The following is a 12,340-nucleotide window of genomic DNA, read 5'->3' as shown; positions in this document are numbered from 1 at the left end:
GTACATCTCTATGACTCTAAGACTGTGTTGAACTATTTGCTCCTTGTTGCCTTTCAATTCGCACTTTGCTGACTATCTTTCACTGATATGTTAAAAATCATGTCCAGTTAAAGGGACATTGCCTTTTTTGTTTTGGTGAGGGGAAAAGAGCATACATTATTTTCAACTCAAGACATCATACACAGACAGAGAAATGATGAATTTCAATTCAATGTTCCTCATTATATGACGTGCTTCTAATTAAATGAAGGAACACATGCCAAATACTTATCAGGAATATAACATTTTTGAAGAGTAACTCCCAATACAGGACCTGATCCAATCAAGAGTACAAACCACACAAAATAAAGACTTTTCAGAGCTGGCTATCACATTGAAGCACATAATTTTCTAAATTAAGAGGTCACTTGGTTTCAGTGTATAAAATGTAAAGTAAAAATCCTTCTTACCTATCTAGCACGTAAGTAAGAGCTTTCTGTCGAGTTCCTGAGTAGACAGATGGGCTTGTTTCCCAAGCAATTAAATTGGAAGCATCATGGAAAAGATGAATGTTCACCAAGTCAAAGGCACTGTCAAGAAAATAACCATCACAAAAGTGAATCATCAGGCGAGTGCTCTTACAATCATGACAGAATTCAGAAAAGGGTCGCACTGCACATCAAACTGCCATAATAGGAGCCTTACAAATACATTTGTATTTTGGAACATGCCCTTTGCACGTACTGGGATTAACTATTATGGTTAATAAAACAATAAAATTCTTTCAATAATGATGGTTGCCGACTTTCCTTGACAAAATTCATATTTGCTTACTAAGCATACTGCCTCTGTTGTTTTAATGGAGAATTGCTTTTAAACAATACATTGTAAGTAAACTCTGATATCTATCACCCCACAGATGGAACCTCATTATACCTGTCAGCTCACACCTTATATATTGAATGCTATTGTCATCTAATCCATGAAAAGTAAATAATGCATCCCTGTGTACATGCTCTGGGAGGGTAGCTTCACAATAAGAATGACACAATCATAAAAATGTGCCATTTTGTGCATTAGTTTATTAAGTGTTATTAAAAATCTGTAAAACTGAGCTTCATTATTTTAAGTGTTTTACAGCCAGCATTTGGAAGCACTTGGAGAGAAGGATTTATGAGTTCTGAGGGTAAATTTTCATACAAAAAAATAGGAATAGCGAAATAAAATCATTTTCACCTTGTAGACGAAATGTCATTCACTAAGAAATTGTCAAGCTGAAAGAATTACTTTTAGTCTTTCATTTAATATCTTTCTAAAGTTCACTAAGAGCACAGATGAACATTGATAGGAGCTCCAGATCTGAAAGATATTAACTGAATACCAAAGTTAAATGATAGAGGATACAAGTGATTCCCTCTTCTTACAAGGTGAAGAACCTTATGATGAAAAATACCTAGTCACATCATACTTTTACCACATGCAAATCTCCTCATTACTGAAAACCAATGCCAACATTTATAGCAACACTGAAATGAGGAGTGTTTCATCCACTCAGAGAAATCGTGATATGGGATGAGGGACTGGAGAATGATCAAATTTATAAAACTAATTGATGGATTTCTCCCTGTCATAAATATTCTACAAATTCCACATATAACACATTCTTGAACAAATTAAAATCAAATAAATGAGAATGGCAGCAGAGTTAATTCATTTCAACTGAGGTGACAGTGGATGGACTACAATCAACTTTGATTTCACTGGCATTGGTACAATGGGAAGAAGAAAATCAAGCTGATTCCAAGGCTTACTGGCTCCCCAGTTGGAAAGCAGATGTGAAGTTAGAACAGGCACAGTCCAGAATGGCCTACTCATGTATTTGTTACTGTGAAATATTTGCTGATGCTTACAAATGAGAATTTGACATGTAGCAAGCTATTGATTATTGCTAGACCTATGGAAATATATATGGACCAATCAACAGAGTAACATTATGAAGAAGGTAAATGTTATGTTGACCTTCAGAGCGAGTGGATTCAAAACAGGAGCAGGAATGTCTTGCTGCATTTGGACAGTGCCTTGATGAGACCATGCTTGGAATATTGTATGTGTTTTGGTCTTCTTACCTGAGGAAGAATGTTCTTGCTATAGAGGGAGTGCAACCAAGATGTATCAGACTGATTCCTGGGATGGCAGGCTGGCATATGAAGGCAGAATCGACCTGTTAGAATTATATTCACTGGAAACGAGAAGCAGTAGGGGGAAGGTGATGGCCTAGTGGTATAATCACTGGGCTATTAATCTGAGGACCTGGGTTCAAATCCAGCAGGTAGTAGAATTCAAATTCGATAAAAAATTTAAATTAAGAGATTTCGATTTCATGGGGCATTGGCATCAGTTTTGGAACCGGGGCGGGAGGATCTGTACCATTGGAACAGTTTCCACCTGAACCAATCTGGAACCAGTGTTCTTGTGAAATGGATAAATAGGGTGGTCAGTCGGACTTAAAACTTCTGTGTCGTGAGGTAGGGAAAGCAAAAGTGATGGGAGGTATGGAGTTAAATGGAAAGTCAAGCAGCAGAATAGCATATGTGCAGGTGGGTTTAAGCTCGACGCAGACTAGGAATGCAGCAAAAAGGAAGGATAACTTTAGACATCTTATGATATCCAATATCTCTAATAATGATAGGGAATTTAGCATTAAGACACTCTACCTGCATGCTTGTAGTATTGTTCGTAACAAAGTAGATGAATTAATGGCACAAATCATCGTGAATGATTATGATGCAGGATTGGCTGTCTGATAGAGGCAGAGTTGGGATAAAACGTTCCTTTTCGGAATAGCAACCGGTGACAAGTGTAGGGTTCAGTTTGGGGCCGCAGACTTTACCTGTAAATGATCTAGATAAAGAGACTGGGGACATTCTGGTGAAGGTTGCCAATGATACAAAGTTAGGTGGACAGGCAGGTAGTACTGTGGAGGTGGGGAGGTTGCAGGAAGATTTAGACAGTTTAGGAGAGTGGTCCAGGAAATGGCTGATGAAATTCAACATAAGCAAATGCGAGGTCTTGCACTTTGGAAAAAAGAATATTTTCGAAAAGATGAGAAAATTCGTAAAGCCAAAGTACCAAGGGATCAGGAGTGCTCGTCCAGGATTCTCTAAAGGTCAACTTGCAGGTTGAGTCTGTGATTAAGAAAGTGAATGTAATGTTGTCATTTATCTCAAGAGGGTGGAATATAAAAGCAGCGACGTGCTTCTAAGACTTTATATACCTCTATTAGGCCACATTTAGAATACCGTGTCCCTGGAATGGTAGGCCTAACATGCGACAAACAGCTGAGGATCCTGAGATTGTATTCATTAGAATTTAGAAGGTTGAGGGGAGATCTAATAGAAACTTACAAGATAATGCATGGCCTAGAAAGGGTGGACGCTGGGAATTTGTTTCCATTAGGCAGGGAGACTAGGACCCGTGGGCATAGCCTTAGAATTAGAGAGGGTCAATTTAGAACAGAAATGAGGAGACACTTCTTCAGCCAGAGAGTGGTGGGCCTGTGGAATTCATTACCACGGAGCACAGTGGAGGCAGGGACGTTAAATATCTTCAAGGCAGAGATTGATAAATTCTTGATCTCACAAGGAATTAAGGGCTACGGGGAGAGTGTGGGTAAGTGGAGTTGAAATGCCCATCAGCCATGATTAAATGGTGGAGTGGACTCGATGGGCTGAATAGCTTTACTTCCACTCCTGTGTCTTATGGTCTTATCTCCTCGAAACCTGTAATTTTCTACAGTACTAGACAGAGTAAAGGCAGGAAGAAAGGATGTTTTTGATGACTGAGGAGTCTAGAAAACAAGGAGTCACAGTTAGAGATATGGGGTAGGCCATTTACAACTGAGATGAGAAGACATTTCTTCACCCAGAGAATGGTGAGCCTGTGGAATTCTCTCCCACAGAAGCAGCTGAGACCAAAATATTTAATAGTTCTTAGGGCTAAAGGGATCAAAGTGTCCGAGGAGAAAGTGGAATCAGAGTACTGAGTTAGTGATCATTTATGATCCTACTGAATGGTGGTAAAAACATGGACTGCAGATGCTGGAAACCAGAGTCTAGATTAGAGTGGTGCTGGAAAAGCACAGCAGGTCAGGCAGCATTCGAGGAGCAGGAAAATTGACGTTTCGGGCAAAAGCCCTTCATCAGGAATATTCCTGATGAAGGGCTTTTGCCCGAAACGTTGATTTTTCTGCTCCACAGATGCTGCCTGACCTGCTGTGCTTTTCCAGCACCACTCTACTGAATAATGGAGCAAGCTGGCCAAATGCCTTATCCTGCTTGTATTTTCTATGATCGTATGAAATGGTTCTTGAAAGAACCTGGGTAAATTCCCTCTCTCCGTGATTTGTTGAAATTATGTTTCACTTTTAGCAGGTCATAGAAAAATAGAAGTTCGGAACAGGAGTAGGCCATTCGTTCCCTTGAGCCTGCTATGCCATTCATTATGACCATGGCTGACCATCAAACTCTATACTCTAATCCCACCCTCCCCCACATATCCCCGATCCCTTTAGCCACAAGAGCTACATCTACCTCCTTCTTGAAACCACATTATGTTGTGGCCTCAACCACTTTCTGTGGTAGCGAGTTCTACAGGCTCAACACTCTCTGGGTGAAGAACGTTTTCCTTTTGTTATTCTTAAACTATGACCTGGACTCCCCCACCATTGTTCCTGCACCTTACAGTAGAGTGCTGTAAGAATTTTACAGGTTTCTATAAGATTCCCCCTAAACTCCAGTGAATACAATCTTAATTGACCAATCTCTTCTCATACATCAGTCTTGCCATCCCAAGAAACCTCTTGATGAACCTTCACAGCACTCCCTCCATAGCAAGAACATCTTTCCTCAGATAAGGAGGCCAAAACGGCAAGTAATGTCCAAGTCAAGCTCATCACCAAGCCTGCAAGTTATTGCCCATCCTTTGGGCAACTTGCAATGCCACATCAGACACTTTCATAATCAGCCATATAACAAAGGCCACATTTGGGAAGGTGACAAGACCTCTGCCCCAAAGGACATTAGTGAATCTGTGTGGCTGTCATAACAATATGAATGTTTTTCTTGTGCCATCTCAAAACTTGCTCAATTTATTTAATAAATTTCCAGAACTGGCCACCTGGGGTTCAAGCTCAGGAGTTTGAGCTTCTACTGTGGTTCTACAAATGCACACTTACTGATCTGGAATGTGTACCATGGGTTGTCTGGATGTCAGCCCTAACATTGATGGGAGATTAATGGAATTCCTGGAAGAAAAGGAATTAGGCATTCTCAGATGTTCACTCCAACTGATACCCATCAATGTTACAAACAGAGACTGAGGCAGCTCCCTTGCAAGTCACAGTCATTGTCTTCAGGAAAGGCAGAGAAGAAAGAAGGAGTTCAATACCATGAAAATTGCCCATTCCTTGCAACCTTAAATGATTGGCCCTCATGTGATGGGTAATTAATCATTTGGATTGATATGTTATTGTAAATTCAACCAGCCTTGGTCAGTCGGTCTGATGAGAAAATTGAATCAGGATGAAATGATCAGAAATTAACTTTATAATATTTATTATCTCATAACCAGAAGTGTTCTAAAGCATTAGATGGGTAGCTGATCCAGACAAGTTAGAACACTCAGAACTTTTGTTTGTTCATTAGTGCTGCGTAAGCTGATTTTAACTGGACTATTGTAATTGCTCTCAATGTCTTAAGCCATGAAAAGAGCAAATCAATCACACATCTTTGGATCCTGTTCTGGCTGCAGCCCCTTTGTGCCCCACACACAGATCTCAATCTCATTAATCTATTGTTTAAGCACAAGTTCATTGAATGATCAAAACACAATGATCTGCATCTAGATCACTGTGCTTTAGCTGCTGATATTGTCCCACACAGCTACCCGTTCTCATTGTCTTTTGACCATATTTCTGAAAGGCCTGTTCCCCTATCCCTGCAGATTCAGGACATCTCTACTCCTCTCTCTCCCTTTTCCAACAAAGTCTTAAATACCCATGTTCAAAAGTTTTGCAACCTCGTCTCTTCCATGTTCTGCATTTCTCATCTCAAATCAGACTCTCTTCAGCCATGACATCAGCCATAATAGAACTCTATGTAAGAAGTGAAGGTCAACTTTCTACCATACCACCAGGTTAAAGGATTGGTCTAGCATTGAACTGCACTAGTCTATCTGTTGTCAGCAATTAGACCACACTTGCAATGCTGGATAATTTTGTACTGTTTCATCTTTCTGACATGGTCCAAAGAAATGACAGAATGAGCCAAAAGTGATGGATCTGTTACATTTAAGGAAGGAAAGAAAATCAAGGAAGTTATTTAAGTCCAAAGTCTCTAAAAAAATATACAAGCTTTGAAACATATTGCCAGTTTTCTAGCTTCAGTGGCCTGAATGGTGTACTTTTCTCCCTATATTGAGAGATGCTGGCATTGTGAATGTTCCTCCCACCCCCATCGATTTAGTGACCTCAAGAACTATTCAGTTCCTACTACCAGTAACCTTCATCTCTTAAATAGAGTGTCTATTATGGCTGATGTCATGGCTGAAGAGAGTCTGATATCAATGGACACCAACATTACAGCCAGACCTGGAAATCAGTCGGAAGTGATTCGACATCACTTGAAACACATTTCAAAGTCCCCAAAGAAGAAAAATAAAAATCACTGATATTGAAATAGATAAGGTTACTTTGTATCCTGCAACATTCTAAAACTCTTTTATTCTTAAATGGAAAGTACCAAGATACCATTTCAGGATTTGTTTCCTTTGTTGTTTATGTTACCTTACTCCAAGGGTATAGGTCAGTCCAATGCATTGCAATTATCTGGGGCTAATTGAAACAATTACAGATGGCCTTCAGAATGTATTGCCTTTCTCAGGACCAATATATTTATATCACAAAAAGATAAAAACTTGCTATAGTAGCAATACACTCTACCTCAAGGGTAGTAAGAAAATCATAAGGCAAACCAACTACCATCAGGTAATCTCATTGTCTTGGTCATTAATTCTGCTTACTCTTACTATTTTTATTAGCCATGATAATTTTTTAAAATCTAAATTTATCATCTTCACATCCCTCAATAGCTTGGCATCTCAACAAAGTGTCTGCAGTTTAACAAGCATTCCATAACTCAGAACATCCACTGTCCCTCCTAAAGCAGGAATATCACAGATGGAAACAGCCTCAAGATATTTAGGTACAATAGTATAGTTAATTGTCCAGATCATTTCTGTGGTTTTCAGTGGAAGAAGTCTTCATGGATAGTCAGAAAAGAAGTTAAAAATTTCTAGTTTGGTATTTCCATATATTCTGTCTTATTAAAGTCCGATAAACTAAAATATAAAATGCGAGGTGAAATTGCAGCAGCATTATGTAAAATAATGGCAAGGCTGATGGATTAACCCTTTCCATCATAAATACATTTCCAAGGACATAAGGTGTGGCGAATGACAGTGAAGTGACTGAAAAGGTCTGGACATCAAATCACAACTCCACCCGATTTGTACCTCTAATGCTATTAAATAAATTGCAAATTAATGTACAAGTTAAAATCAAAAGGACTAGAACATACCAATCAGTGACACTCCATCGTGTTCTGATGAAGCCTTTTCTGGACCACTTACACTATTAATAAAAGAAAAGGAAGATGTCAATTTTACATTGTAAGCAGGTAGAAAGTACAATCTTCACAATGTGGCAACAGAGTCTGAACATCAGACAAGAGCTTGTTTCTCTTCCTAAACAAATTCTGAACTATCAGATATTGTACACGTCATTTATAACACAAGCACAGTGGAAGACTATCAAAATGCAGCGGAAAATTACTGAACCAGAAAAGAAAAGGCATTTGATTTATTTGTTTGGCAATAATTTATCTTTGGTTATCAATCACTGTAATCACACTCAGTTCATTCCACTAGATGGAAGGAAAGTAACAGCTTGGCAAAGAAATTAATCACCCCTTGCTCACTACACTTAAGAGAAGATGCAACTGCAACATACCTCAATACAAACGTTCACACAAAACTGACAAGGAGAATGGGAGACTTATATGTACTGTCAGAATATTGTGCATTACTCCAAAGCTCTGCAGGATCGAATTTTAGCATAACCATGAAATTCACAAGCCACTTGTCACCTGTCTTGTAGCCGTTAGCAGTTAAAGGTCAACATTCAAACTATTTACAAGCGCCATTGCCTTATTTGAGAAAAACAGAAATGACAGATGAGAGGCCTGAAATGTTTTATCAACCAGCAGAAAGGATGAGGAGCAAATCTGTACAATGACGGGCATTTAGTTCCATCAGTTGGGTGGTGCAAACATTTTCCTTTTGTAAACTTTCATTTTCAGCCTACCAACTTGTTAACTTCTGGTTTCACAAATGGATCGAGACGAGACACGAATATTGTACTTAAGTGACTCGTGTATATGTCGCTAAAATATAGGTATCATAGTGAAGCTACATCAACCTTAGTAGCTCAAAAGATTAGTCAACTGACTGACCAGTATATCACATGACGGCAATGCTTGATGTGTACTAGTATTCCTATGAACCACAGCATGAACTGTATTGCTGAGCAGTGGTGCTTGGCAAACACTGACACTTTCAACAATTGATTAAAAAGCTGCTGAACCTCCCACGCTGATGAGCTGGTGAGAATGTTAGTGCTTTATAAAGAATATGAGTGCTTTTATTTTGTTATTGCTCTCAACTTAAAAGCAATATTTTGCATGGAGCACTGTTCAGCTGTTTAGAGTACTGGTGATGAGACAGTAGCATTGCGTTGAGTATTGTTCACACATCATCTTATGTTCACTCATCTGCACTGGTTCCTGATTTTAAAATTGTTCTTAAATACTTCCTAGGCCTCTCAGCTCCCTATTTCTGTGACTGCTTCCAGGTCCACAACCCTCCACGGGATCTGTACAGCTCTAATTCTGACCTCTCAAGCATCACTGATTTCATTTGTCTCAACATTTGAGGCTGTACTTGGGATTCCTTCCCTTAACTTCTCCATGTCTCTACCTCTTTTCCCTTCTTTAAGATGCTCTTTAAAATCACCTTTGACCAAGCTTTAGATGATCTGCTCTCATAACTCACCATGTGACTCATTATTATCTTTTCTTTAATAACAGTGAGGTGCCTTGGTATGTTTTAGTATGTTAAAGGCACTCTATATCTATGAGTTATTGTCGTACGCTTCATGCTCTGCTGCTGGTCAACTTCTCAAATGTTCTTCTAAAAGCGTCCATCCTCCATTGACTAGAGTACAATGAGGGCCACGACTCACATCCTCAACCACAATAAACCCTGCCTTCTCACGTCCTCTATGCTTACTGTCAAAGACCCATGCAGCACAGAGTGCCGGCTTATCTACAGTAATCCCGCCTTCCAGCACTTGGCCCATAGTCTTGAATGTTATGACATTTTAAGTCCTCATCCATGTACCTTTTAAGGATTATGAGGTCTCCTGCCTCTATTGCCCTAACAAGACCATGCATTCCAGATTCCCACCACACACTGGATGAAAACATTTTGCTCAAAACTCCTGCAAACTTCCTGCCTTTCACCTTTAAAAACTGCCTCATCATTGAACCTTCAACTAAGGGGAACACCACTGCATTTTATTTCAGATGAGGAACCAAATGAAGGAACAGTTTTGTTAAGTTATATATATAACAGATGGTTATTTTTCAATGTGACTTCACAGTCATTCAAATTCATGAAGTCTCAGTAAGCATTCTCCTGGTTGCAATAACTCCACAGAGGCCACTATCCCATCACAAGTCACCCTTTATTTACGCATGAACAGTCCTTGACTATAGCACTAGCTCATACTGTGTACTAACTACAAGATGTACTGCAGAAATTCAGCAAGGGTCCTCACACAGCACCTTCCAAACTCATGACCATTTCCATCTAGAAGGACAAGGGCACCAGATATATGGGAACACCACCACTTTCAAGTTCCCCTCCAAAACACTGACCATCCTGACTTATAGAGTCATAGAGATGTGCAGCATGGAAACAGACCCTTCGGTCCAACCCGTCCATGCTGACCAGATATCCCATCCCAATCTATTCCCACCTACCAGCACCCAGCCCATATCCCTCCAAACCCTTCCTATTCATAACCCATCTAAATGCCTTTAAAATGTTGCAATTGTACTAGCCTCCACCACTTCCTCTGGCATCTCATTCCATACACAAACCACCCTCTGTGTGAAAACGTTGCCCCATAGCTCTCTTTTATATCTTTCCCCTCTCACCCTAAACCTATGCCCTCTAGTTCTGGACTCCCTGACCTCACCGAAAAGACTTTGTCTATTTATCCTATCCATGCCCCTCATGATTTTGTAAACCTCTAAAAGGTCACCCCTCAATCTCTGACGCTCCAGGGAAAACAGCCCCAGCTTGTTCAGCCTCTCCCTATAGCTCAAATCCTCTAACCCTGGCAACACCCTTGTAAATCTTTTCTGAAGCCTTTTAAGTTTCGCAACATCATTCCGTTAAGAAGGAGATCAGAATTGCACGCAATATTCTATCAGTGGCTTAAACAATGTCCTGTACAGCCACGACATGACCTCCCAAGCCCTGTACTCAATACTCTGATCAATACAGGAAAGCATACCAAATGCCTTCTTCATTATCCTATCTAGCTGTGACTCTGCTTTCAAGGAATTATGAATCTTTACTCCAAGGTCTTTGTTCAACAACACTCCCCAGAACCTTACCATTAAGTGTATAAATCCTGCTAAGATTTGCTTTCCCAAAATGCAGCACCTCACATTTATCTGAATTAAACTCCATCTGACACTTGGGCCCATTGGCCCATCTGGTCAAGATCCTGTTATAATCTGAGGTAACCTTCTTCGCTGTCCACTACACCTCCAATTTTGGTGTCATCTGCAAACTTACTAACTGTACCTCTTATGCTCACATCCAAATAATTTATGTAAATGACAAAAAGTAGTGGACCCAGCACTATTTCTTGTGGCACTCCACTGGTCACAGGCCTCTAGTCTGAAAAACAACCCTCCACCACCACCCTCTGCCTTCTACTTTTGAGCCAGTTCTGTATCTAAATGGCTAGTTCTTCCTATATTCCGTGAGATCTAACCTTGCTAACCAGTCTCCCGTTGGGAACCTTGTCGAACACCTGACTGAAGTCCATATAGAACACATGTATATTGTTGTTCTTTCACTGTCACTGGTTCTAAATCAAGGAATTCCCTCTCTAATGGCATTGTAGGTCAACCCACAGCACATTAAAAAGTGTGGCACTGGAAAAGCACAGCCGGTCAGGCAGCATCCGAGGAGCAGGAGAGTCAATGTTTTGGGCATAAGCCCTTCCTCGGATGCTGCCTGACCTGCTGCGCTTTTCCGGTGCCACACTTTTTGCCTCTGATCTCCAGCATCTGCAGTCCTCACTTTCTCCAACCTACAGCTGGTGGGCTGAAATGGTTCAAGAAGGCAGTTCACCACCTCCTTTTCAAGGGCAACCAGGGACAGGCAAGAAGTGCTGGCTAACCAGCAACACAAATGAATTAATTTATAAAAAACTGAGTCAAGCACCATAGTGACAGTAACTATAATGCTCACCCCTTTTTATCTGTCCCTGATTGGACCAGATTAACAACCCCAAATCAGAGAATTCATATTCTATGAGATCCAGCTAGCTGACCTCATTACACGGGTGGCATGGTGGCTCAGTGGTTAGCACTGCTGCCTCACAGCACCTGGGTCCCAGGTTTGATTCCCACCTTGGGTGACCGTCTGTGTGGAGTTTGCACGTTCTCCCTGTGTCTCTGTGGGTTTCCTCCAGGTGTTCCTGTTTCCTCCCACAGTCCAAAGATGGGCAGGTTAGGTGAATTGTCCATGTTAAATTGCCCATGGTGTTGGATACATTAATCAGAGGGAAATGGGTCTGCGTGAGTTACTCTTCGGAGGGTCAGTGTGGACTGGTTGGGCCGAAGGGTTTGTTTCCACACTGTAGGGAATCTAATCGAATTACTATATTGGTGTAACTCTGGGGAGAATTCAGAATTCCCTCTACGAAGGCTCCACTACAAAGCTGAAATAGGACGGTGTTGCTGTCACTCTGCCCCGCTGTTATTCTCGTTCTCTGCTGGTGGACAGCGTAATCCCACCCCTGGAGGGGCCAACAAGGAGAGATAGTTCAGCACAGCCAACAACTCCCTGACAGTTCAGAAATCTACCTCCTCTTTAAATTTTTCCACTGATTTATCCTCCATAACCCTCTGGGGTAGAATTATTCCAGACAATCACTACCTTC

At 40.7% G+C, this 12,340-nt stretch overlaps 1 protein-coding gene across 2 annotated transcripts in view; it reads right to left on the bottom strand.

The window, feature by feature from the left end:
• LOC140463542 (inositol polyphosphate-5-phosphatase A-like) overlaps positions 1–12,340 on the bottom strand; it is a 528,804-nt gene that overhangs the window by 151,394 nt on the left and 365,070 nt on the right. For both annotated transcript variants that reach the window (XM_072557674.1, XM_072557675.1), the window contains exons 7-8: positions 7,614–7,666; positions 450–569 (exon numbers count right to left, since the gene is read on the bottom strand). In XM_072557674.1, coding sequence (XP_072413775.1) covers positions 450–569; positions 7,614–7,666 — 173 coding nt within the window. The remainder of the gene's footprint in view (positions 1–449; positions 570–7,613; positions 7,667–12,340) is intronic.

This window comes from Chiloscyllium punctatum, chromosome 38 (genome assembly GCF_047496795.1).
Source record: "Chiloscyllium punctatum isolate Juve2018m chromosome 38, sChiPun1.3, whole genome shotgun sequence".
NCBI lineage: Eukaryota > Metazoa > Chordata > Chondrichthyes > Orectolobiformes > Hemiscylliidae > Chiloscyllium > Chiloscyllium punctatum.
Note: the sequence above shows the minus strand (reverse complement) of the source record. Positions and strands in the feature narration are given on the sequence as shown.